Here is a 22,287-nt window from a genome sequence, read left to right as displayed (position 1 = left end):
GCTTTCTAAACATTAACAACGGCATAACCTGGCAGCAACAGTAATTTACCATCTCTGTAATATGGCAGCTGATCTTGCCCTCTCTCAGGGTGAGGAGCTCCTGGACCTCAGTGTTTCCCCAATTTGCAGACATGTTTTCAGCCGCTGATCTCCTACTCTGAGTTAGCCGCTAACTGCTAGCTGCTTTTTAAATCTCTCAGTGGTCGGTTGTACACATAAAATGTCATCATGCCAGCTGTCCCTTTTACGCCAACTTCACCTCGGCGCTGTTACTACCCTTGTCATCGGCTTAAAGGTGAGACATATCTGTCCCCCCTTTTCCACGATCGTACCTTTTATACAGAACAAAAAGGCGGCACAGCAACGCAATATCCCCACCTTGAACAGGCAGTGTAAAAGGGGCGATAGACCCTGAATCCAGAAGAGGAAAAGTCAAAAGAGAATTTAATTGTGCTTGGACAGATTTGGTTGCTTTTACCACCAACGCTGCAAAGTTAACGCACCAAATAATCACTAACAATCCACTGCACAGTGGCCACCTTGTGGTAAAACAAATGAATGAATGCTCATTATTGGACTCAGATGAAGACGCACCTTGTGTCAAAATGTTAGTCTTTAAATAAAGTTTGTTGCCTCACGTCCATATGCTTCAGTATACGTTAGACCAAAGCTAATTCACACCTTTGAGTGATGCTGATAGGCTCATTTAGACTTCACAGGCTGTGTTAGTAGTAGTGCTACTTATTGTAAGGCTCAAATATGTTTTGCAGCTCCAGAGAGATTTTTTGGGTTCTTTTGATAGTAAAGGTTGCCATCCCCTAACCTAGGTGTTTCCTATATGATAGACAGATGGCTGAAACAGCAACTGAAAACCTCCACTTTCACTCAGCTGTATTTTGGGGCTTTTTTTGTTATTATCACAAGGTACACTGTCTGAGCACTACTATCTAACTCTATTTATAACATCTAGTACACTGCAAGCACCATTAAATCTGACAATCCTAACAAACCCCATCCTCCCCTGAAACGACACACCTTTGTCAAACTATCAAATCTCATGCAAAGGCAGAGCAGCCAGCCTCTGACAGGATATTCAGGAGGAGCCCAAAGAGCCTGTAGCCACAAAGCACAAATACTTAATCAATAAATGAACATTATCAGTGAGCACTATGGCGAAGGGGTGGCCTACATAACATAAGTGGTCATCCCTAGCTTGTGGCAGATCAGCTCCACTACTGTGTGTGTGTGCCATGTGTGTGACCTGGTGATGCAGTGGCTGTGGCTCCCACTGAGCTTGCAGCTGGTTTTCAAAGTGGACAGCAACATCAGCATCGCCCCCCCCACCCCCCCCCCCACCCTCTGTCTTGTCTGGAATAATCAAATAGAGTCATGTAATCTAAAGAAAGGAGCTGGGAATGAGGGCAGCTCTGGATGAAAGTCTTGGGCCTTTGCAGCCTTCACAGGGAGGAGTCCTTTGCTGCTGAGCTCTGTCAGTGTGCCAACCAGCCGCGAACAGGTGCACGGAGGACATTTTAACACGTATAAAAGCTTAAACATGATTTAACATGTATATAAAAGAGAATATGAAGAGATTAGGCTTTACTAGGCCTCACAACATCAATCCCTTCCCTTTTATTTTCTCCAATCCTTTGCTATTATCGCCTCCCTCTCTCCCTCTCCCTCAAATCGCGAGCGTCCAGTGCAGTACAGTGCCCCAGTGCATGACGCCGGACCAATCAGAGGGCGCTATTCCGAAAGTTTACCTTTTATGGCTAGAGCCGGGCAACTGACGCAGTATAAAAAACATGCGCCCACAGCTAACGGATTCACTCTGAGCGCCGTCACACGCAGCTTGTGCGGGATATCATTTGCCTGAAACCGGTTCCCTTAAAGCGAAAAGCCCCCCACCCAAAGGTAAGGAGACACGAACTGATACTTGTATTTCTAATTTTAGATTCATGTTTCATGTAAACATCGAGTTAATTTGTTTATTTAAAACGCAGCTGTCTGAAATTTGCCATTTTGAATGCAAAAGATTGAAGTGACCACGAGGCTCTTTGTCCTGCCACACATCAACTGTACTGCTAATTTAACTTTATGATTTTAAAGGTAAAAATTGCGGAAACCAGGAAATGTATGTGCCTGTGTTAAGATATGCAGTGGTGACTGCAAGACACCGCTGAACTTGCTAATGCGACTCACAGGTGCTTTTGGGTGTACCGTTAGCCGGCTTATAATTAATGTTACCATGCGAGATAACGGTCCTACGTGGGCTGGGTCTTTTCACCGTGTGACTGAGCAACATTTGCATGTGTCTTTGCCGTGCTGGTTTGCATCTCTTCCCCTCAGCAGGGTACTTTGAAAGAGGCTTTGAGTTGGGGTCGTCTGGATCCCGGCTGCTCCCTTTGTGCGCCCGATGCGGCGGGGTGTGACCTACTTTAGCATATTAGCTTAGCCACATCATGCTAGCACCGCCCTTCAGACTTGCAGCAGTGGCAATTTTTAATAAAGTTTTTATTATTTTATTTTTTTTAATGGATGCTTGTGTCCACGTCCTGGTCGTGTTAGATTTTTTACTTCAACATTATAATAATTTATAAAAATAAGAAAAGGTCCTAGATTATGAGGCCTGTTAAAAGAATAAATTTAAAAGCTTAAATGGATAGATCTGTCTTTAATTGGTTTCCGGTCTAGCCAGTTTGCATAAGGGGGAAAAGGGGAAATGGCGATTCATCCACCCATTATAAAAGGCGTGGCTTTCAGGAAATGGAGCATCAGTCAAGGACTTGTGACCATTCATGAGTCATTATGCAACTTGATTTTATTTTAATTAACTCCCAGCGTTAAAAGGCTGTCTGTAACATATTGAACTGGTAGTAATGGTGTCTGCGGTCGTGTGTCAGTCATGTTGAGTTAAATGAATGAAGCAGTTGAGTATGACGCAGTGATATTGAAGCAAAGATTTCTGCCGGGTCTTTAACAAAGTGTGATTAAGCACTGACGTGACGGCAGCAGAGGAAGTTAACGGTTGTGACCCGGAGGGAGTGGTCGCGCGGTGCCGGCTCTGATAATGTCGAATGTTCCTTTTCTCTCGCTGTACTCGGTCGCCCTGCCTGGCCGCGCGCCATGGCGCCGGTAGCCGCAAAGCTGCTCAAAACCGAACCATGTCCTTATATGGTAATAACAGAATGCAGCGCCACTTCCTTTTGTCTGGTTCGGTCGGAATGTGCGGCACGAGCTCCACCCAGCGGCTAGTCTGGTGAACTGCATCTAGTTGAGTGAACAGGAAGTCAGAGTGTCAGGCGCTGCTCGGAGGCGGATGTGAGACTTACCGGTTGTGTTTCTGCTCTTCACAGTTCAGCCATGGAAGATGAAATCGCCGCACTGGTTGTTGACAACGGATCCGGTATGTGCAAAGCCGGATTCGCCGGAGACGACGCCCCTCGTGCTGTCTTTCCCTCCATCGTCGGTCGCCCCAGGCATCAGGTGAGTGATTGATCACCAACAGGATTGATTGATGTATTTTATTTTAGAAAAAAATACAACCAAAAAAGTTGTTAAACATAATTAATAAGAGAAAAAGACACAATAAAATAAGGATTGCAACAGGAAAAAAATGCATTTAATCCTACTTCTTTAAGAATAAAATATTAATAATAAATCATACTTACAATTCTTAGCATAATATTTACTATTTACACACCTTAATTTATCTTAAACATGAATGTATATACACACTTTTGATTTCATTAATCAACTAACTGAATATCGACAAGCTATTTAACTTCTTTAAATACAACTAATATACAATAAACTGTGCATACACACAATATAAATATACTTGCATACACTTAGTATACAGAATAAAGCCAAGTAATTTATTTCAATTAGCCTTTGTGCTAATTATAATAACGCAGATGTTAATGCCTACATTTACAGTCTTCATTTAATCTAAATATATTTAAACAAAATTAAGTGTTAATATCTCAAATGACATCTTAAGTTTGGCTCAAATGTTATGCAGTTAATAAGACTTTATATCAGCTAGACCACCTTTTGTATACTTACAGCCATTGCGAAATTAGTGTGCTATTATGCTATTAAATAAACACAGCCATTATAAATTATGCTATGATAGCTTTTATGCTATTTTAACACCATTGTATTTCCAACACCAAAGTACATGTAGTCAAGATGGCTGCCTGTAACTAGATATAAAAGGGCCCACTTATCTCAGTGTTTTATTGCAGAATTATTTTGGTTAATTTAAGTTTCAGTGCACAGTATGTTTAACAGTCTGTGTGATCTTTTGTCCAGGGAGTGATGGTGGGTATGGGCCAGAAGGACAGCTACGTTGGTGATGAAGCCCAGAGCAAGAGGGGTATCCTGACCCTGAAGTACCCCATTGAGCACGGTATTGTGACCAACTGGGACGACATGGAGAAGATCTGGCATCACACCTTCTACAACGAGCTGAGAGTTGCCCCTGAGGAGCACCCTGTCCTGCTCACAGAGGCCCCCCTGAACCCCAAAGCCAACAGGGAGAAGATGACCCAGGTACACACCCTTCAAATGTGCACATGTAGAGTTGTAGCATATCTAGTTCAGCCAGACTGTACCTTTTTTAAGGTTCAGAGCTAGTTGCCTCATTTCCTCCTTGGTCTCCCCTCTTCATCCCATTCTCACTTGCTCCTTCCTCCCCCTCTCCTCCAGGACCTCTCTCCTATAAGATGATCTATCATCAACAGGTCTCTCTTGACTGTGTGCCTTTATCTGCACTTGTGTCTAGCTGAGTCAGTAGATCAGCACCTAATAGACATCTGACATGCACAAGTGTGAAGGAATGTTGATTTTTCTGCACTTTTTTTCCTCTACTAACTTAAATCATAGCCTCACAGTAATGCATGTAGTGAGTGCAGTGGCCACAGACGCTAAAGACTTTTCTCATCTCTAAGTGACAATACTAAACTGCTTTTCTTTCTCTTTACAGATCATGTTCGAGACCTTCAACACCCCCGCCATGTACGTTGCCATCCAGGCTGTGCTGTCCCTGTATGCCTCTGGTCGTACCACTGGTATTGTCATGGACTCCGGTGATGGTGTGACCCACACAGTGCCCATCTACGAGGGCTATGCCCTGCCCCACGCCATCCTGCGTCTGGACTTGGCCGGCCGCGACCTCACAGACTACCTCATGAAGATCCTGACAGAGCGTGGCTACTCCTTCACCACCACAGCCGAGAGGGAAATTGTGCGTGACATCAAGGAGAAGCTGTGCTACGTCGCCCTGGACTTCGAGCAGGAGATGGGCACTGCTGCCTCCTCCTCCTCCCTGGAGAAGAGCTACGAGCTGCCTGACGGACAGGTCATCACCATCGGCAATGAGAGGTTCCGTTGCCCAGAGGCCCTCTTCCAGCCTTCCTTCCTTGGTACGTTTCCAAACTTTACATGCGCTACACGCTAAGAACATACTACTACTCTTATGGTTATAATGCACTTCAACATACTGACGAGTGTTTTTGTCTCTGCTCTCAGGTATGGAGTCCTGCGGAATCCACGAGACCACCTACAACAGCATCATGAAGTGTGACGTCGACATCCGTAAGGACCTGTACGCCAACACCGTGCTGTCTGGAGGTACCACCATGTACCCAGGCATTGCTGACAGGATGCAGAAGGAGATCACAGCCCTGGCCCCATCCACCATGAAGATCAAGGTGAGCTGACTTGATCCAGAGTCCACAGAGTGACACTTTGCTGCTGCCTACATAGTGACAGGATAACATATATGTGAATGAAATGCTATGGTATGCTAACGGTGTTTCTCGCCTTCTCTCTGCAGATCATTGCCCCACCAGAGCGTAAATACTCTGTCTGGATTGGAGGCTCCATCCTGGCCTCCCTGTCCACCTTCCAGCAGATGTGGATCAGCAAGCAGGAGTACGATGAGTCCGGCCCCTCCATCGTCCACCGCAAATGCTTCTAAACAGACTGTTCCTCCTCCCCCTCCCCGACCAAACGCCCAACAACTTCAGCTCTGTGCAAAACAACCACACACCACACATTTCTCATACACACTCAGGCGCAGAGCCTAGATGACCAACTCATTGGCATGGCTTCAGTTATTTTTGGCGCTTGACTCAGGATTTTAAAAAAACTGGAACGATGAAGGAGACCGTAATGTTTTTGGCTAGGTTATTAAAAAAAGCACCCCAGGATTCTGCAGTTGCATCTGGGGACTTAAAAAATGTACATTTTGTTTTTCTTTTGAGTCATTCCAAATGTTTGTTAACTGCATTGTTCAGACACATGATTCCAAATGTTAACTGCATTGTTCAGACACGTATTCGCCTCTGTGAAGGCTGCCCAGTGGTTGGCGCATACTTAAACATGGTTGTAGTATCGCTTGTATGTAAATTATGTCTGGGTTTTTTGTACTTTCAGCCTTAAAAATATCTTGGTCCTGTTAATTTTTTTGTTTTTGTTATGCAAAACCCAATCGTGACCTCTTCTTCCCCCTGTTGGAGGTTTCATCCCCGGGGTGGTGGGGCAAGGGGTCTCGAAGTGATGGGGTAACATGGGGTGCCAGACCGGTGGGGCCAACCTGTACACTGACTAAACAATCCCAATAAAGTGCACATGTGTTCCGACATGACGTCTGACTCTTGTCTTCTGTGAACTGTCTATTTACTGTTGAGCTACTGAAAGCTAAAGAACATCTTAGCTTTTTGCTTTAAGTGCTGCCTAGACTTGATTTATTTCTAGTAAGTCTTCAAAGTCAGTCTCGAATTTGAGCTTGGTCTTAATTGCTGCAAATATTCAACCTCATTCATCCATCTTTAATTTTGTCTGAGTGAAGCTTTTGTGCATCACATCCACATTCTAATATTACAAATCTTAACACCTACAACCACTGAACTTTATACTGTCATTTTACTGTACTTGCACTGTCATGTGGGCAAAATATGTAACCTAACACACTGACTATTCCTACATAAAATCTACCTCTAAGGAGGACAATATCTACACTAGCCTTAGGTAAGGTGAAACTAACATCTCTGGGGGGAAATTTGGGATACAGAGACAAAATTAACAACACAGTCCAATCCAGGATTGGGGATACTGTCAGGGATAAATCTAGCCATTAGTGGTCACTGCTGCTTAAGAGACAGGACAAAGGACTATCTGCAACGCTTGATGCTAGATTTAGGGAGAGGGGCCTCCATCAGGTGACCCTCACTTTATATACAGATGCTGCAGGTTATTAAAAGTAACACCAGTGATCTTGCAGCACAACTTGACCACTTTTCCAACTTGTTCTTGTTTTTAAGGCTCAGATCACCAAACCAACAGGCCGCGTTAAAAGAGAACAAACTTAATAAAAGCAGAATGTACATCGAAACTCCTCAGCTACCTTGAAAAGAAAAGGCGCTTGTCATCTAAGACAGTGCCCAAATACTTGCACTACTGCACTGCTGCCATCAGCTCCCCCCTTGATCACACAGGGAGCAGGAAGACACAGGAGGCCTCCTCCAAAAATCAAACATCTCACTGGTCTTAGACACATTAATGCGCAGCAAAGACTGGTCGCACCAATTAACAAATCCATCCAGCAGCGGGCCATGATCATATTCTGATCCATGAAGAAGACTTGCTATAACGGTCGTCCACCTACTTAAGGACAAATCTTGATGTGTGATTACTCACATTAATTTGTGTACAAACAAAATAAAAGAGGAGAACGAACACATCCCTGAGAGGCTCCAGTAGATTTCCTCATCTTTTTTTTGAAAACAAATTAAAAGTTGATAACGAGAGGCTATTTGTCTATAAATCAGCCTTAAATTTAGTGAAATTGTCTTTTAAAAAAAAGCATTAGATTTAGTGTCTGATACCTGCTGACACCCTGATAGAAACGTTTAATTCAGGTGAAATAGCGACAATAATTATACATTTTTATTTAAAGGCGCCTTTCACCACACTCGAGGTCACCTCACAGGCATTGATAGAGAAAATTTCAGTAGATTAAAAGTCAACGAGGTCAGGAGTTAAGTAAAAAAAACCAGAAGCAAAGCAAGTTTACAGTGAATAAAATTCTGCGTACACAGTGGATATGTGTGGCTACATGCACGGGAGTCAAACTGAACAGGCTATTTGAAAAAGAGATGAGTGTCTTAGCGTCTGAAGGCTCTAGACCCCATGGTGGTCAGGCAGGCCGGCGAGACAGTGAGGTGGATGGAAGAGGAAGACCTGAGAGTGGGTGTGGATGTGCAGGAGTTCAGAGAAAGGAGCTAGGTTGTGGAGTAAGATCTTAAATCAACGCGGTGTAATTAACTTGGAGCCAGTGAAGCTGCTAAGGGACAGGGGTGATGTGATTGGTGGAGGGGGTTCTGGTGATGATGCGAGCAGCAGAAGTTTGTGGATGGATTTGAGAGAAAGACCAAAAAGGAGCGAGTTACAGTAATCTATACGGGATAAGGGTGTGAAGGCAGTTAATATCGTGTGGACAGAAGTAGGGTTTTTAACCTGCGGGGAGGGGTCAACTGAGGAGTTATCAACATCAAGTGTCCATTTTGCTGAGGTGGATTTGGCGCCAATGAGAAGTGACTCAGTTTGATCACTGTTCAATTTGAGGAAGTTGCAGGAGAACCAGGATTTGACCACACGCCTGAAATATTGGTGCATATTCACACCTGGCAGCGTGGCAGTAAAACATGAAGCTGCTTCGACTTCACCGGTGAATTACAGATTTGAACTAGCGTTTAATGCAGGTCTCATTTACACTTTAGGCCAGTGGTTCCCAACTGGTGGGTCCAATCCGGCCTCCTAGATGACTTTGCACACCTAATGTTGATGCACTTGTGAAGGCTGAGAGGTTTCAGGAGCAGATACTTAATGTAAAATGCTGCTGAACAGTTCTTATACCAGGCCGTGATGCAGTTCATCAAGATGCTCTCAACTGAGCAGTGGTACAAAGCCTGTGTAGTCTCTGTTGGACCCTTTTTCACCAGAGCAGTGGAGTTTATAGTCCATTTGAGGTCCTCGCTGATGAGGGTCCCCAGGAATGTAAAACCAGTAACCCTCTCCACGTCCTCCTCTCCTATTATGAGTGGTAGGTGCTCCTCCTTTTGCAGGATGCTGATGTTTAGTGACAGGTTGTTCATTAATGTGCAGACCTCATCTCTGTCTTGTTTGCAACCAAGATATCTGCAAACAAATAGTATGAATTTCACTGATTTCAACAACTGGATTTCAACAGTTGCTTCCTATTCTCTCCATTTAAGACGTCCTCAGGGTGCCTAGGTGAGGAATGACCTGCTCCAGTCCCTAAATCAAACACACCCACACTTAACTCAGCATCAGTTCAGTTTCCAGACTTAGATTGAGATCATTTCAATCAGTAGAGACTATTGTTGATTTCAGAAATATAACGCACAGGAGTAGACGAGACCACTGACCCTGTTTACCTCTGCATCACTCTCTGCCTCACCTGTTCAGTACCTCTTCAGTCCTGTTACCACTCCCAGCCCTGAAGGCACGGTGGAGTTTTATCAGAAACAGACACAATGACAAAGCCCCCAGTGTGAGCTCCACAGTTTGCCTGTGGGAGTTTAAAAGGCGTGTGACAAGTCATTGCTTAAAGGTGTGTTTGCAAAACCTAAGATAATCCCAAACATCCTGTATTTAGTAACAGTGAGCTCCCTGTCTCTGTGTTAGCACTGAACCCAACATGAATCCCATTAGAACAGCCTTGTCATTTATACACTCTCCTCATCAACCAGTCCTGCAACAGAAACTGAGTACAGCTTCTCTCTTTTACTTGTATGACAAATATAAAAATAGTGCCTTTCATGAATGTCTCATTTAGTCATTTTATACCTGTATGTCTAAAACCATTGAAATATTTAATAAAACTTTAGATATCTTAACCCAGAACTCACTTTATACGCTGTACTGTGCTCTTATATTCAGGGCTGCTGCTGGACGTTTTTGTGCCCTCAGCATAATTGTTTTATTTTATTACGTCAAGCAAATATGTAAATCATAGTTCCTATAACGGTCTCTAATGTAGTTGTGCTTCATCTTAAATTTCAGTAGCTGATCTTTATGATTATGACTGATGACCATTAGCTGTGTTAGTGCCCCCTCCAGCACTTGATGCCCTACACACAGCATGTGATGTGCATGTATGTAGCGGTGGTGCTGCTCATATTTCCATACATTACCTGCTGTGTGGCGCTTTGGTGAAAACACATATGAAACCAACGCTATTGCAATTTTCATGCTACAGAAGAGAACTAGAAGAACTGTAAATCGATCAAATTATTATGAACCACTTAACGCTCTATTTGTTAACTTACATGCTTTAAAATATTGTGATCTAGCTCATCTTAAAACTACACAGATAATGTACAAAACACAAAATAACTTGCTTTCTGCTGTATTCAGAAAAAGTTAAAAATAAGAGATATAAGATGCACAAGTATACACATGAACAGATACCTACATACACTGAAGAACCCTTAAAGGAACAGGCAGTTGCAGACAAGATGTAAAAAAAATGAAATAGAAATAAAATTTAATAAATAAATTGAATAGGTGTGTTTATGTATATCTGTCTATATCTGTTGTCATCTTATGGGATTGACAAGGAATTAAAATATGTAGTTTGATTTGCAAATTTAAAAAAAAATGTTTTAAAAGTGGGTGTTAAACAAATATAAAACTAGGGAATGATTATTATTGTGTAGGAAATGTTTGGGAATTTTATTTATTTATTGTTTAATTTTATTTTATTGTAATTTTGTTGTTATTTCTCTTTTTATTTTGTTTTAAATTTTATTCTATTTTATTCATTTATTTAAATTTTATTTCATTTTATTCTCTTTTATTTTATTTTTGTTGTTATTTATTTTTTTATTTTGTTTTATAATTCTATTCTATTCCATTCCATTCATTTATTTTATTTTATTTCATTTTATTCTATTTCATTTTATTTTTGTTGTTATTTCTCTTTTTATGTTGTTTTATAATTTTATTCAATTTTATTTATTTATTTTATTCAATTTCATTCTGTTCTATTTTATTTTATTTTTGTTGTTATTTCTCTTTTTATTTTGTTTTATAATTTTATTCTATTTTATTCATTTTTTTTAATTTTGTGCTATTTTATTTTGTTTTAATTCATTTCATTTTATTCTATTTTATTTTATTTTTGTTGTTATTTCTCTTTTTATTTTGTTTTAGAATTGTATTCTATTTATTCATTTTATTTTGTTTTGTTTTATTTTATAATTTTATTCTATTATATTTATTTATTTATTTTATTTTTATTATATTTTAGGTTATTTTATTTTATTATATTTTATTATATTTCATTTTTTTTTCATTGTTATTTCTGTTTTTTTATTTTGTTTTTAAATTTTATGTTATTATATTATTTTATTTTATCTTATTCTATTTCATTTATTTTTGGATACCCGAAATCTAGTAATGAATTATGACAATATGCCAAGTACAAAGGGTGGGTATAATAAGCTCAAGCTTCAGTCTACATGTTTTTAGTCTATATTTTTTGTTTGTCTTTTGTTTTTCCCCTTTAATATATTACGTGCATCTCTTTTAGAAATTAATAATGACTGAATCAAGTTTCTGCTGCTACTGCTACCACATATTGTGTGAGGAAACAGTGAACCCAAACCGTGAACCCAGAGAGCAGAGATAAATGAAAGGATGTGGCTCGTGCTGCACAGATTTGTGCTGCTGCCACGCCACAACCATCACTGTGTCTTATCTGTTTACATGTTTCCGATGTTTTCTGCTCCAGGGTTCATGCTGACCTACTTCCTGCTGTGTTACCTGGCTCAGCTGACCGGCTGTGACATTATCAATCAAAAGGTCACGGTGGGCTCAGAGGACACATCACACCGAGGTCAGGAGAATCAGATCTGTAAGTGATTGTCACACAGAAAGCTTTTTCTCTGCGTCCTCAGGCGTATCATCGTGACATCATCTGCGATCATGCTCTCCTCGTGGGATCATGAGATTGTTTGTTGGCTGGAAATGCTTTGATGATGAGGATGAGTAACTGCTGGCAGATTAGAAAATGTTTTTGCTCACTGAGGACACATGAAGCTGCGATGATCTCAGAGACTTTAATAACAAGTCCTTCCCAATATTTTATTTGGCTCTGGGAAACTCAACTTGATTTTCCTGTGGTTATACTTTGCAAAATGACATGAGGCCAGGGCCAAGTTATTAAACAAACATTAATATATTTATCATATGAAATAAATAAACAAGGCAAGTTGCAGCAGGCCCACATACGTCAGGTGTACGCAGGGGTGTTTCTAGGATCTGAGGACACTCTGGGCCCAGCTGGGACCTCTGTTACTAAGCTGCATTTTGATGCTATTCATGCACTCTGTCACCTTTTTGACATTCAAGGCACAAAACAAATCCCAGTTATATCAATTAATGTTCATTGTGAGTTAGAGGATGAGTCGGCATGCTTCCTGGCAACCTTTCATAGATCGCAAATTGAGCATCACTGATGTAGGCTCTCCATAACCACATTCAGTGGTGCAGGAAGCATTCAGATCCTTTGCTTAAATAAAAGTGGTAATACAACACTGTAAAAATACTCGGTTACAAGTAAAAGTCCTGCTCTTAAAATGTTACTTAAGTAAAAGCATGTAAGTATAACCAGACAGATGTACTTACAGTATTAAAGGTAAATATACTCAGTGTAGAAAAATGCAAGACCCAGTGTCTTCAAACAAGTACTTCCTAATTTACAGCTTCTTATCTTGTTACTGTCCCTAAAATTGGTCAAATTTGTTGCCATATCAAACTACAAACATTATTAATCATAAATAAACCAAGTTTCAACCATAAAATGTGATCAGGTTTTGGACCTTGTCCACTTGTGTGTCGGGATCAGCTGCAGACTGACTTGGCAGAGATTACTGAAGTGATTTGCATTCACTTGACAAATACAAAAAGGCCTGTTTTTCTGAGTATTTTTTTCTGTTTTTCTGAGTAATTTATTTATTTTTCTGTTTTTTTGTGGTAATTGTTTTTTCCTGAACGAGGAGATGAGACACTTCAAAATCCCGCGAGAAGCTCCCACCTGGCACCTGCAAGTGACCCCTGCATCCATGGTGACTCCTGCTCATGGATGTAGTTTGTAAGGTGCCTGCGTAAAGTCGACAAACTAATGATAACACCATCTATATGACTTAAAGACAAGAGTATCTCCCAGTGTCTCAAACCCAAAACAAAGTAAAACTGGATTAAACGAAACAAGCAGGTCATGTTTGCTTCCATTATATCGAGCTCTCAAGAAAGGAATAAAAGCGTCTGTTGTTCTATTGCTCTCTTAACTCAGAAAAAATTACCCCGAAAAACAAAACAAAAATACCACGAAAAACAGAAACAAAATTACCACGAAAAACAGAAAAAGAATTACCCTGAAAAACAGAAACAAAATTACCCTGAAAAAAAACCCAAAAAAAACCCCATGAAAAACAGAAAAAAAATTACCACTAAAAACAGAAAAAGAAAGCATCTGTTGTTCTATTGCTCTCTTAACTCAGAAAAAAATAGTCAGAAGAACAGAAAAAAATACCCCGAAAAACAAAAAAAAATACCATGAAAATCAGAAACAAAATTACCACGAAAAACAGGGAAAAAAATTACCACGAAAACAGAAACAAAATTACCCTGAAAAAAAACAAAAACAAAAAAAACACGAAAAACAGAAAAAATTACTCAATGAAACAGATTTTTTTTTTTAATTTGTCAAGTGAATGCAATACGTTTCCATAAGAACTGGCTGCCATCTTGTTTTTACATAAATTAGTGGTGTACTGTGCTCTTACTAGCACTAGATGGCACAAAAAGTGTCCATGAACAAGGACAACAGGTCTGAGTTACAGAATGAAGTTTAAGGTGCAGCAAACCCAGACTGTGATGTCCTCATATGAGGAGGCAGGGTCTCAGGAGGATATAATAGGATCATTATTATAACTCATACAATAATGTAAAAGCAGCATTTTGCTGTTGTAGTTTTGTTGAGGTGGAGCTATTTCTTTTTAACTATTTTGTTTTGGACTGCAGCTGTTTTCATTGTGTAATTATAACGCAGCAAATCCTCACATTTTATCTCTATTTAATATAATAAGGCGTTCACATTTATATTGTGTGGCAAGACAGGCAGTTTGAGGGAGGACTGGTTGAGGTGCTGCATTACAGTGTGTTACTTTATAGGTTTAATTTTTATTCATAGAAATATTTAAATACAGCTGAAACATTTTTGATAATTGAAGAAGTTTTTCATGCAAAAATATTTGGGAATCTTAAACTATGGTGTTTTTGCATTTATGCATGAAAAATTAATTTTCTGGCAGTTGATGAATCAACTGATTATTTCTGCTGTATTTTCATATTTTTCTGTATAAAAATTAAAATCTTTAAAGTAACTATAGGCATTTTTTTGTATTTATTTGCTCTTTTAAATGTTATTTATTTAAAATATTTTATTGTTAATTGTTGTAACGTCTATTTTATTTTATTTCTTTTTCAGAATTTATTTCTCTTTTTTATTTGATTTAATTTGATTTGATTATTTAAAGATTTTATTTTTCAGTTTTGTTATCAGATTTGTTTTACATATTTTATTTCTCTGTTTTTTTATTTGATTTAATTTGTTATGATTTGATTAATTTTATATTTTATTTTTCAGTTTTTTATTAGATTTCATTTCATTTAATTTTTAAAAGATTTAGTTTATCTGTTTTTTAATTGATTTGATTTTTTTTTTTAATTTTTATTTTTTTTTACAGATTTTATTTCTCACTTTTTTTATTTGATTTGATTTGATTTGACTATGGTCATCAGACAAATGTATTAAAGTCAATAGTACAATACCTGCCTCTGAAAGAAGTATACAGTGGCATTAGAAGAAAACATGGAGTTAAGTATGAGTACTCCACATTTGTACTCAAGTACAATACTTAGTTACATTCCACCACTGACCACAGTACTGTTGAGTGTTGCTCTGACTCTCCTACTGTTATCATGGCCTGTTTGTTAATGTGACGCAGTTGCACAGTTCAGACAGCAGGTGGCAGCGAAGCTCCATTTTTAATTTACATCCAAAAAAGAGGTGTGACTGCTCTCTGCGTGTTGCCATCATGTTCTCTGCATCCCCACACTTTAACTCACATTAAAGCTGATACATACAGCTACAACTGAATCAGTTATTTTAAAACTGGGTTATGAAATGGGCGTCTTTGATAATAAAGTTAAATCAGACTGAATGGATGTGGTGTTACTGGGCTGTTGTAATGGGCAGACTGGTAATGAAAATGGAAATGGGCCAGTGCAAGAGACAGAACTGTGTTCAATACAGCAGTAAAAGGGTGGATGGATGGCTTTCCTCGAGTGGTGGGAAAAGATCGACTGCTGACACGAGCACATTTCCTGTCCACATCTAAAAACGGATCTCAACATTTGCATATTACAGAGAGGAACAGAGGTTGAGATGGATGGTGGATGGTGCGGCCCCACCCTTGTGCACTATGCATCATATATCCTGTTTCTGTGTGTGACACCACAGATCCAGCACAAGCCAAAGTCATGCTGCATCCATTAGTCAGGCTGTCCCAGTTTCATACAGTATTCTGGGCTGCAGGGAGGCACCTGGTGATATATGAGGAGCTTAGAGGGCTGTTTGAGGGGACACAGGGGCCTGTGCACATACATGATATGAATTAATACGTGCATGTATTAAGGCAGGTTGAATACAGACAGCCTGCTGCATACACACTGAAGATCAAGTGTGCTTGGTATTGGAAATTTATTCCATCTCGCTGCAGCCCCCCGCCTGTGATTCTGCTGAGACTGCTTCCCTCTGATATCCTTTTATTGCCACGCCAGCAAAACACTCGCTGGCAGGGAGGCAGTGCTTGGCATGCCTGTGTGTGTGTGTGTGTGTGTGTGTGTGTGTGTGTGAGTGAGTGAGTGCAGCCATACTTCACTTTCCTGTGCTTGTGGAGGTTATGTGAGTGCTCGCCCGTGCAGGTGTGAGCGCTGCAGGTGTTTGTGAATGAGGCACTCCAGAGACAACACAGAGGGGGACCAATTTGTCAGAAAATGAGGCTTGCTGTGTTCCTCCATTTACTACAGCTGTGCAGCTTTACTGCAGCTCCGGTCGGGGTCACTGATGCACCCCCCTGCACGCAGTTCTCATCCATCCCCAACAGGTGGGGTTGCTGTGCTACACGGGCCTGTTTGGAACATAAAGTGGGTGAAAGGCAAAAAGAAGGCTACCACTGCTGACAGAAGGAGGCCAGCAGAGAATAATTGATCATATTCAAATACAGTAGCTCCTGTTTCTGTGTGCCTTTAGAGTGATTTGCATTCTACCGGGGTGACATGTTCACTGGAGGTAATGCACCCCGTCTGCATGTATCCCACTGAATATTATTTAGTTTGATTGACTGACAGCAGATGTAAAGTGTTGTTTCTGTCAGTGAGCTGCTGACTGACAGGAGGCTATAAAAACCGGTCACTTGGCTCATTTTTAATCTGTTGTTTTCTATCTGTCTCTCAGTCAAACCAATATGTTCAGCACCCACGATGGCACATTTCCCTGCCTGCCACAGTCCAGAATAGAAATCAGGGATTTGTAGAAAGAGCACACTTGATGGAGAGAGGCAGTGTCAGGGTTAAAAGGAGGTGTGCAGGCGTTTTCTATTTTCTCCTTGAGGTTTCAGCGACCCTGACACATCACCACTGTGCATTTACTCAGCAGGAGATGTGCCTGTTGCATCAATGTTTCCTTACGGCTGCGGTGGAGGCCCAGTGTTTTTTTTCAAGAAAAGCCCCACCATTTCTCAGAGTTCTAACCACACGACTCAGGCACAGGAACAGGCACCAAAAATACACACCATGTGCACTGCAGGCTTGCTCAAGCACCCTGCATGCACAGTTGACAAGCCACCCACCCTCCAGCCCCCGGCTCGGTTTGAAGCGGTGGCAGATGGGAATCACTTTGCTTTGACTTCCATGTGTGTCCTCGTCTTGGTGCCATTTTCTAGAAATAAGGGTGTTTATTTTGATATGATTCAAATAGAATTCAAACTGCAGCCTTTTGGCTGACGGGACAGCACACATCGATTTACACAAATATAGCAGATGTTGTGGATTCTGAAGACATGTAGGTCTTGGACTTGGTTAGATGTGGTAGAAATTTGTGTTTGTTTGTGTGTTCTAATTGACCCAAATTGCCAGAGTAAATGTTGGCATTGTACGTTTCTGCAAACCATGGGCACGGTACACTTGTATGTTATTATATAGCAGATATGTTGAAACTTTATGTTTCAACAATACTGTGGTTAACATGTGGTCAGGTTTAGGCACAAAAACCACTTGGTTATGGTTAGGAAAACACCTATTTTTTTGGCTTAAAATGCACATTTTTAGTGGCACAATCTCAGCTTGAAGAGCAGCAATGTGATGGTAAAAAAACAACCATTGTTGGTAGCGCAAGCCCTGTATGAAACTCAGCAATATCACAGTAAAAAACACCTGCTTTTGGTGGCATAAACTCAGCACAGTAAACACAGTGATGTCTCAGTGAAATACAATCGGTTTTAGTGGCAAAAAACTTGCAGGAATCACACCAATGTCTTGGTAAAAAACAACCATTTTTGGTTACACAACTCTGGTCCAAATGTGGCAATATCTCAGTAAAAAACACCAACTTTTGATGGCGCAATCTCCGGTTGAAACTCAGCAATGCCATGGTAAAAAACACTTGCTTTTGGTGACACAAACTTGACTGTAAACACTGTGATTTTTGGTTGCACAAAGTCTGGTTGAAACGTGGCATTGTTTCAGTAAATAACACCAACTGTAGATGGCACAATGCCCAGTTGAAACGCAGCGATGTCTCGGTAAAAACAACCGTTTTTGGTTGCACAAAGCCCAGTTCAAACATGCCGATGTCTCAGTGAAATACAGTCGCTTTTAGTGGCACAAAACTGGCTGTAAATACTGCTGTGACTCAATGAAAAACAACAGTTTTTGGTTGCACAAAGTCGGTTGAAACTCAGCAATGTCTCTGTAAAAAAACATCTGTTTTTGGTGGCACAAACTTGGCTGTAAACACTGTAATGTTTCAGTGAAGTACAGTCTGGAAGTACAGCAGTGTCCCAGTAAAAAACAACCTTTTATGGTGGCACAATGTGAGGTTGAAACATAGTGATGTCTTGGTAAAACCAAGTTTTGTGGCACAAACTTGACTGTAAACACTGTGTGGCACAAAACTGGCTGGAAATACTGCTATGTCTCAGTAAAAACCAACAGTTTGTGGTGGCACCAAGTCCAGTTTAAACGTGGCAATATCTCTGTAAAAAAAAACACCCGCTTTGGGTGGAACAATCTCCACCAGAAAAGCAGCGACCTCTGGCTAAAAACAGCCAGTGTTGATGTTTGGTGGTCTCAAACAGTGCTCTGCAGTTTGGCAGGCATCTTGCCAAAGTGTCACACCATCCACCATCCCTTCAACCTCTCAGTGACAGTCATCTCATACATGTTACCAGAACTATGTCACTTTAGAAACACTGAAATGATACGTATAAAACGTACAAATGAAACTACCCGTAGTTTGCAGAAACGTACAATACCAACATTTTCTCCTGAAGCCTGGGCTGGTAGAGCTGTGTGTGCATGTGGTGGCTCAGTCCTACTAAAATAATAAACTCCATATATATAATGTATGGGAAGAACATATATGACCATATACGTCTCACTATTTCTGCACACTGCAACATCCAAAATACAGCTCAGTTTATTGAAAATTGATATTTATGTTGAAAGATAATCACTTGTGGACAAACAGTGTGTAGATTATCTTTGTAATCTACTTCCACACATTCAGATGTGTGCGTGTGGCCGGCTGTTTGTCCTCCAGCAGAGAGCTCCTCACCCTCCCTCCCCCTTCCTCCCTCCAGTAGTCCACCATAAAACCCTGCAAGCCACTGTCTGATGATTGGCAGGTACCCCATGAGAGCTGAGTGTGTGTGTGTGTGTGTGTGTATGTGTGCCTCAAGTGGGGGGCTGGTGTGTGTGGTGATGTCAGTCATCTCAGACTCAGTGGCATGTTTACTGCATATATATATATATATATATATATATACATACATATATATATATATACAGTGTGTGTGTGTGTGTGTGTGTGTGTGTGTGTGTTTGTTTCTATTTGTTTCATCCCATCAGAAAACATGACACTGCAATTAGCCTCCTTCACAATCATGTAGTGAGTGTGTGTTGCTGCAGTGCAGCAGCAGCAGCAGTCCCTCCGATAACAACACAGCACTTGTGTCGAGCATGAGACAAGGTATGATGAATGATTTAGAACTTTGGGCATGCGGGCGCTGTGTGTGTGTGTGTGTGTGTGTGTGTGTGTGTGTCTGTGTTGGGAGGGGTCACATAAAATATCTGGACTGTTTATTTCTGCTTCTCATTTGTCCAGTTAAAAAATGCTGTATAAAATATGTTTAAATTGGAGCAGATCATAAATCCAGGTTTTATTATCCCCTCAACTCGAGTGCTGAGTGAAGAGCTGTTGCTGAGGGGCGGGTGCTTATGCAGAGGGGACATCTCTCTGTGTTTATTTATTTATGTATTTCTTTTCCATAGAGGGCTGAACCCCCAGCTGAATTAATCAATGCTGCCTCTGCGCTGCGTCCCCTGTGGGTTAATGCAGCCACACGCCTGCAGAAAATCAGATTGCCTGGCTGCCAAATAAAATAATTTACCTGATCCCTCAGCTGATAGGACAGACTCACCCCAAAACCCCAACAATGGTATTTTGACAGCCACGCAGCTGGGGGTTGATGGGAGATATGGTGATAGAGGCAAACAACAAGGGGAAGAAAGAAAAGCACAATGAGGCTAAAATAAGACTCAGGGATAACAAATGTTCTCATCCTGTAATCTGTGGTCGGCAGAATAAAAACAATCTGAGGGGAATGAAAAATTGGCCATGGTGTTTTATTGACTCAGCAGCATCTCAGGCTATAAATCATGGTTTTCTGTACTTTTCCACTGTGGACACACATAGATGACAAGCTCTGGGCTTTCAATTGGGCCATCCTCAAAGAACCCAGTTGGTGTATAGGCTATAAAAAGAAATAATCTACCAAATGGTCCCATCTGCTGCTGCTGCTGCAGTAACGCATCACTGGGATAAGCCTAACCTAGAACTTAACAGATCTGTGTTATTAACATTAAATGAGGAGGACTGGAAGCAAAGCAGACACAGCTCTTGGCTGCTTACTGTTCTGTTGATGGAGAGCGCAATAAAAATTACGAATACATTTTTATTGGATTATGTTGGTTGATGGATTTCAGCAGCATGTCAGGCTAGTATAAATTAGGACTGTAACGATCTATCATAACGACATCAACCTGGAGGTAATTTCATCAAGATTATATATTTAAATTACAGTTACTGCTGAATACCGTTGGGTTAAACCCGTGCGTAAAACATGCGTAAAATGCCGCGTTTGTGGAGAAGACCGCTGTTGCGCGCTTTAATATCTAAAGGAATCATGACTGAGCTCTTTGATAAAAATATATGCATACCACCTCGACTTTTCATAACCCGCACAGCAGCAAAACCCACCTCAAAGTGGAGATAACCCCCCACGAAACGCCGCCGCATCTGACAAGAAAAACAACAACGAGAAGATGAAACCTGCCTCCTGCTCGCGGGCTGAAGAGACAGCAACAATAGGGCCCTGATCTAAAGGCATTGTCTGAATTCCCAGTCGGAGCGATTTGGAGAACAAAGGCTGGCTTGGTCCCCTCGGACGGCCCCGGGACGGGACATCACTCTGATCTCCGCCTGGTAATTCCCTCCCCGGGTCCCGTCAGGGGTGACAGGCGCTGCGAGCAGACAGGTCAGGGCTGTCGCTGAGCGGCCTCTTCTTTATAAGCTCGGCTCGGTGCTGAGGTTGTTTTCCAAAGAGGGGAAAAACACCAAGAGGGGCCGCCGGGAGTGTGGCGAGTGTGGCAGCCACACATCGGGCTCGTTTCTCCGCTGTATGACGCGTCCGTGGCTGCATCAGATGAGCCTCCGCTGTCCTCTCCCCTCTCCGTCACCGGTTTGGTGTCTGCTGCAGCGCTTCCTTTCCCCTACCGGAGAGGGCCGCCTTGAAACCGGCCTCATGTGGAGGAGGACGGGCTGAAGGAGAGGAGGGGAGGGGGTGACATGGGCAACTTGACACCGCCTCAGATTTTTTTTTTTTTTTTTAATCAACATTTTTTGTAACTATGTAAAGCGGAGCGGTTCACCTCAAATGAAACTTATGGATGATAAAATAACCGTGAGAGTGAAACACTGTGTGCATCATGTTTTTAGAGCCCCGGGTCACACCAAAGGTCGACCACCCCTCTGTCTGAATATCAGCACTAAATGAGCACGCCACTTCTCCTCCTCCTCCTCTTCTAATGCAAATCTGTCCCCGCTAAGACTCCACCATCTCCCAGATTATACACAAGGAGACATCCAAATGCTGCCTGTTATGTTCATTTGCATACCGACAGCTTTACCCCGTGGTGGGAATCACAAGAACAGCGTCCGTGAAGGCAACAACAAGGATAGTCCCTGGCTGACATGATAAAGATCCACAAAGCCTTTGACCTGTGAAATGTGCCCGCAGACCCACATAATGCTGAGTGATGGCGAACAACTGCAGAGCCAGTTTAACCCCAATTAACAGATAATACAGCATTTGATGGAATAAAGATAAGTTTCCCCACCTCTCCTCCAACTGTAGGCAGTACTTCATTTTTATCTTGCATAGCTGCACATAAGCAGCCAAAAACTTTGTGGCATTGTGTGCAAAAGATAAGATAATAGTTACTGTATAGACTCCTTCTTCCCAGCCTTCATGGGTGTCCTGGATGTGCAAGCCTCATGTTTGTGCTAATCTATGTGAGATGTACGTTTTTTATTCCATAATTCAAAGTTTTTTTGTGAACATTAGGGGGTGTGGGGACTCTCCTTCAAGAAATTTTCACTGTCAGACAGTTCATTTCCTTCATTAAGGTTAGTTTTTGAGCACCAATTTGTGCCTTTTCTGCATAAATGTATTGTGGAAATGTCATACTTCCAGCCAGTTATCATTCCTGGGGCATCAAATACTGACACTTCCTTGAATCCCTTGGCTTGTGATACTAAAACTGCAGGCACATCTTGGGGTCTGT

At 41.3% G+C, this 22,287-nt stretch overlaps 1 protein-coding gene across 1 annotated transcript; it reads left to right on the top strand.

Annotated features, from left to right (window-relative positions):
* The first annotated feature begins 1,775 nt into the window (after positions 1 to 1,775).
* On the top strand, positions 1,776 to 6,655 carry actb2 (actin, beta 2). Its single transcript, XM_033645256.2, has 6 exons — positions 1,776 to 1,914; positions 3,357 to 3,486; positions 4,318 to 4,557; positions 4,991 to 5,429; positions 5,536 to 5,717; positions 5,843 to 6,655. The coding sequence occupies exons 2-6, from the start codon at positions 3,364 to 3,366 to the stop codon at positions 5,984 to 5,986; spliced, it is 1,128 nt and encodes a 375-aa protein (XP_033501147.1). The 5' UTR covers positions 1,776 to 1,914; positions 3,357 to 3,363; the 3' UTR covers positions 5,987 to 6,655.
* Positions 6,656 to 22,287: the final 15,632 nt, after the last annotated feature.

This window comes from Epinephelus lanceolatus, chromosome 18 (genome assembly GCF_041903045.1).
Source record: "Epinephelus lanceolatus isolate andai-2023 chromosome 18, ASM4190304v1, whole genome shotgun sequence".
NCBI lineage: Eukaryota > Metazoa > Chordata > Actinopteri > Perciformes > Serranidae > Epinephelus > Epinephelus lanceolatus.
The sequence above is the reverse complement of the archived record's forward strand: the minus strand, read 5'-3'. Positions and strand labels throughout refer to the sequence as shown.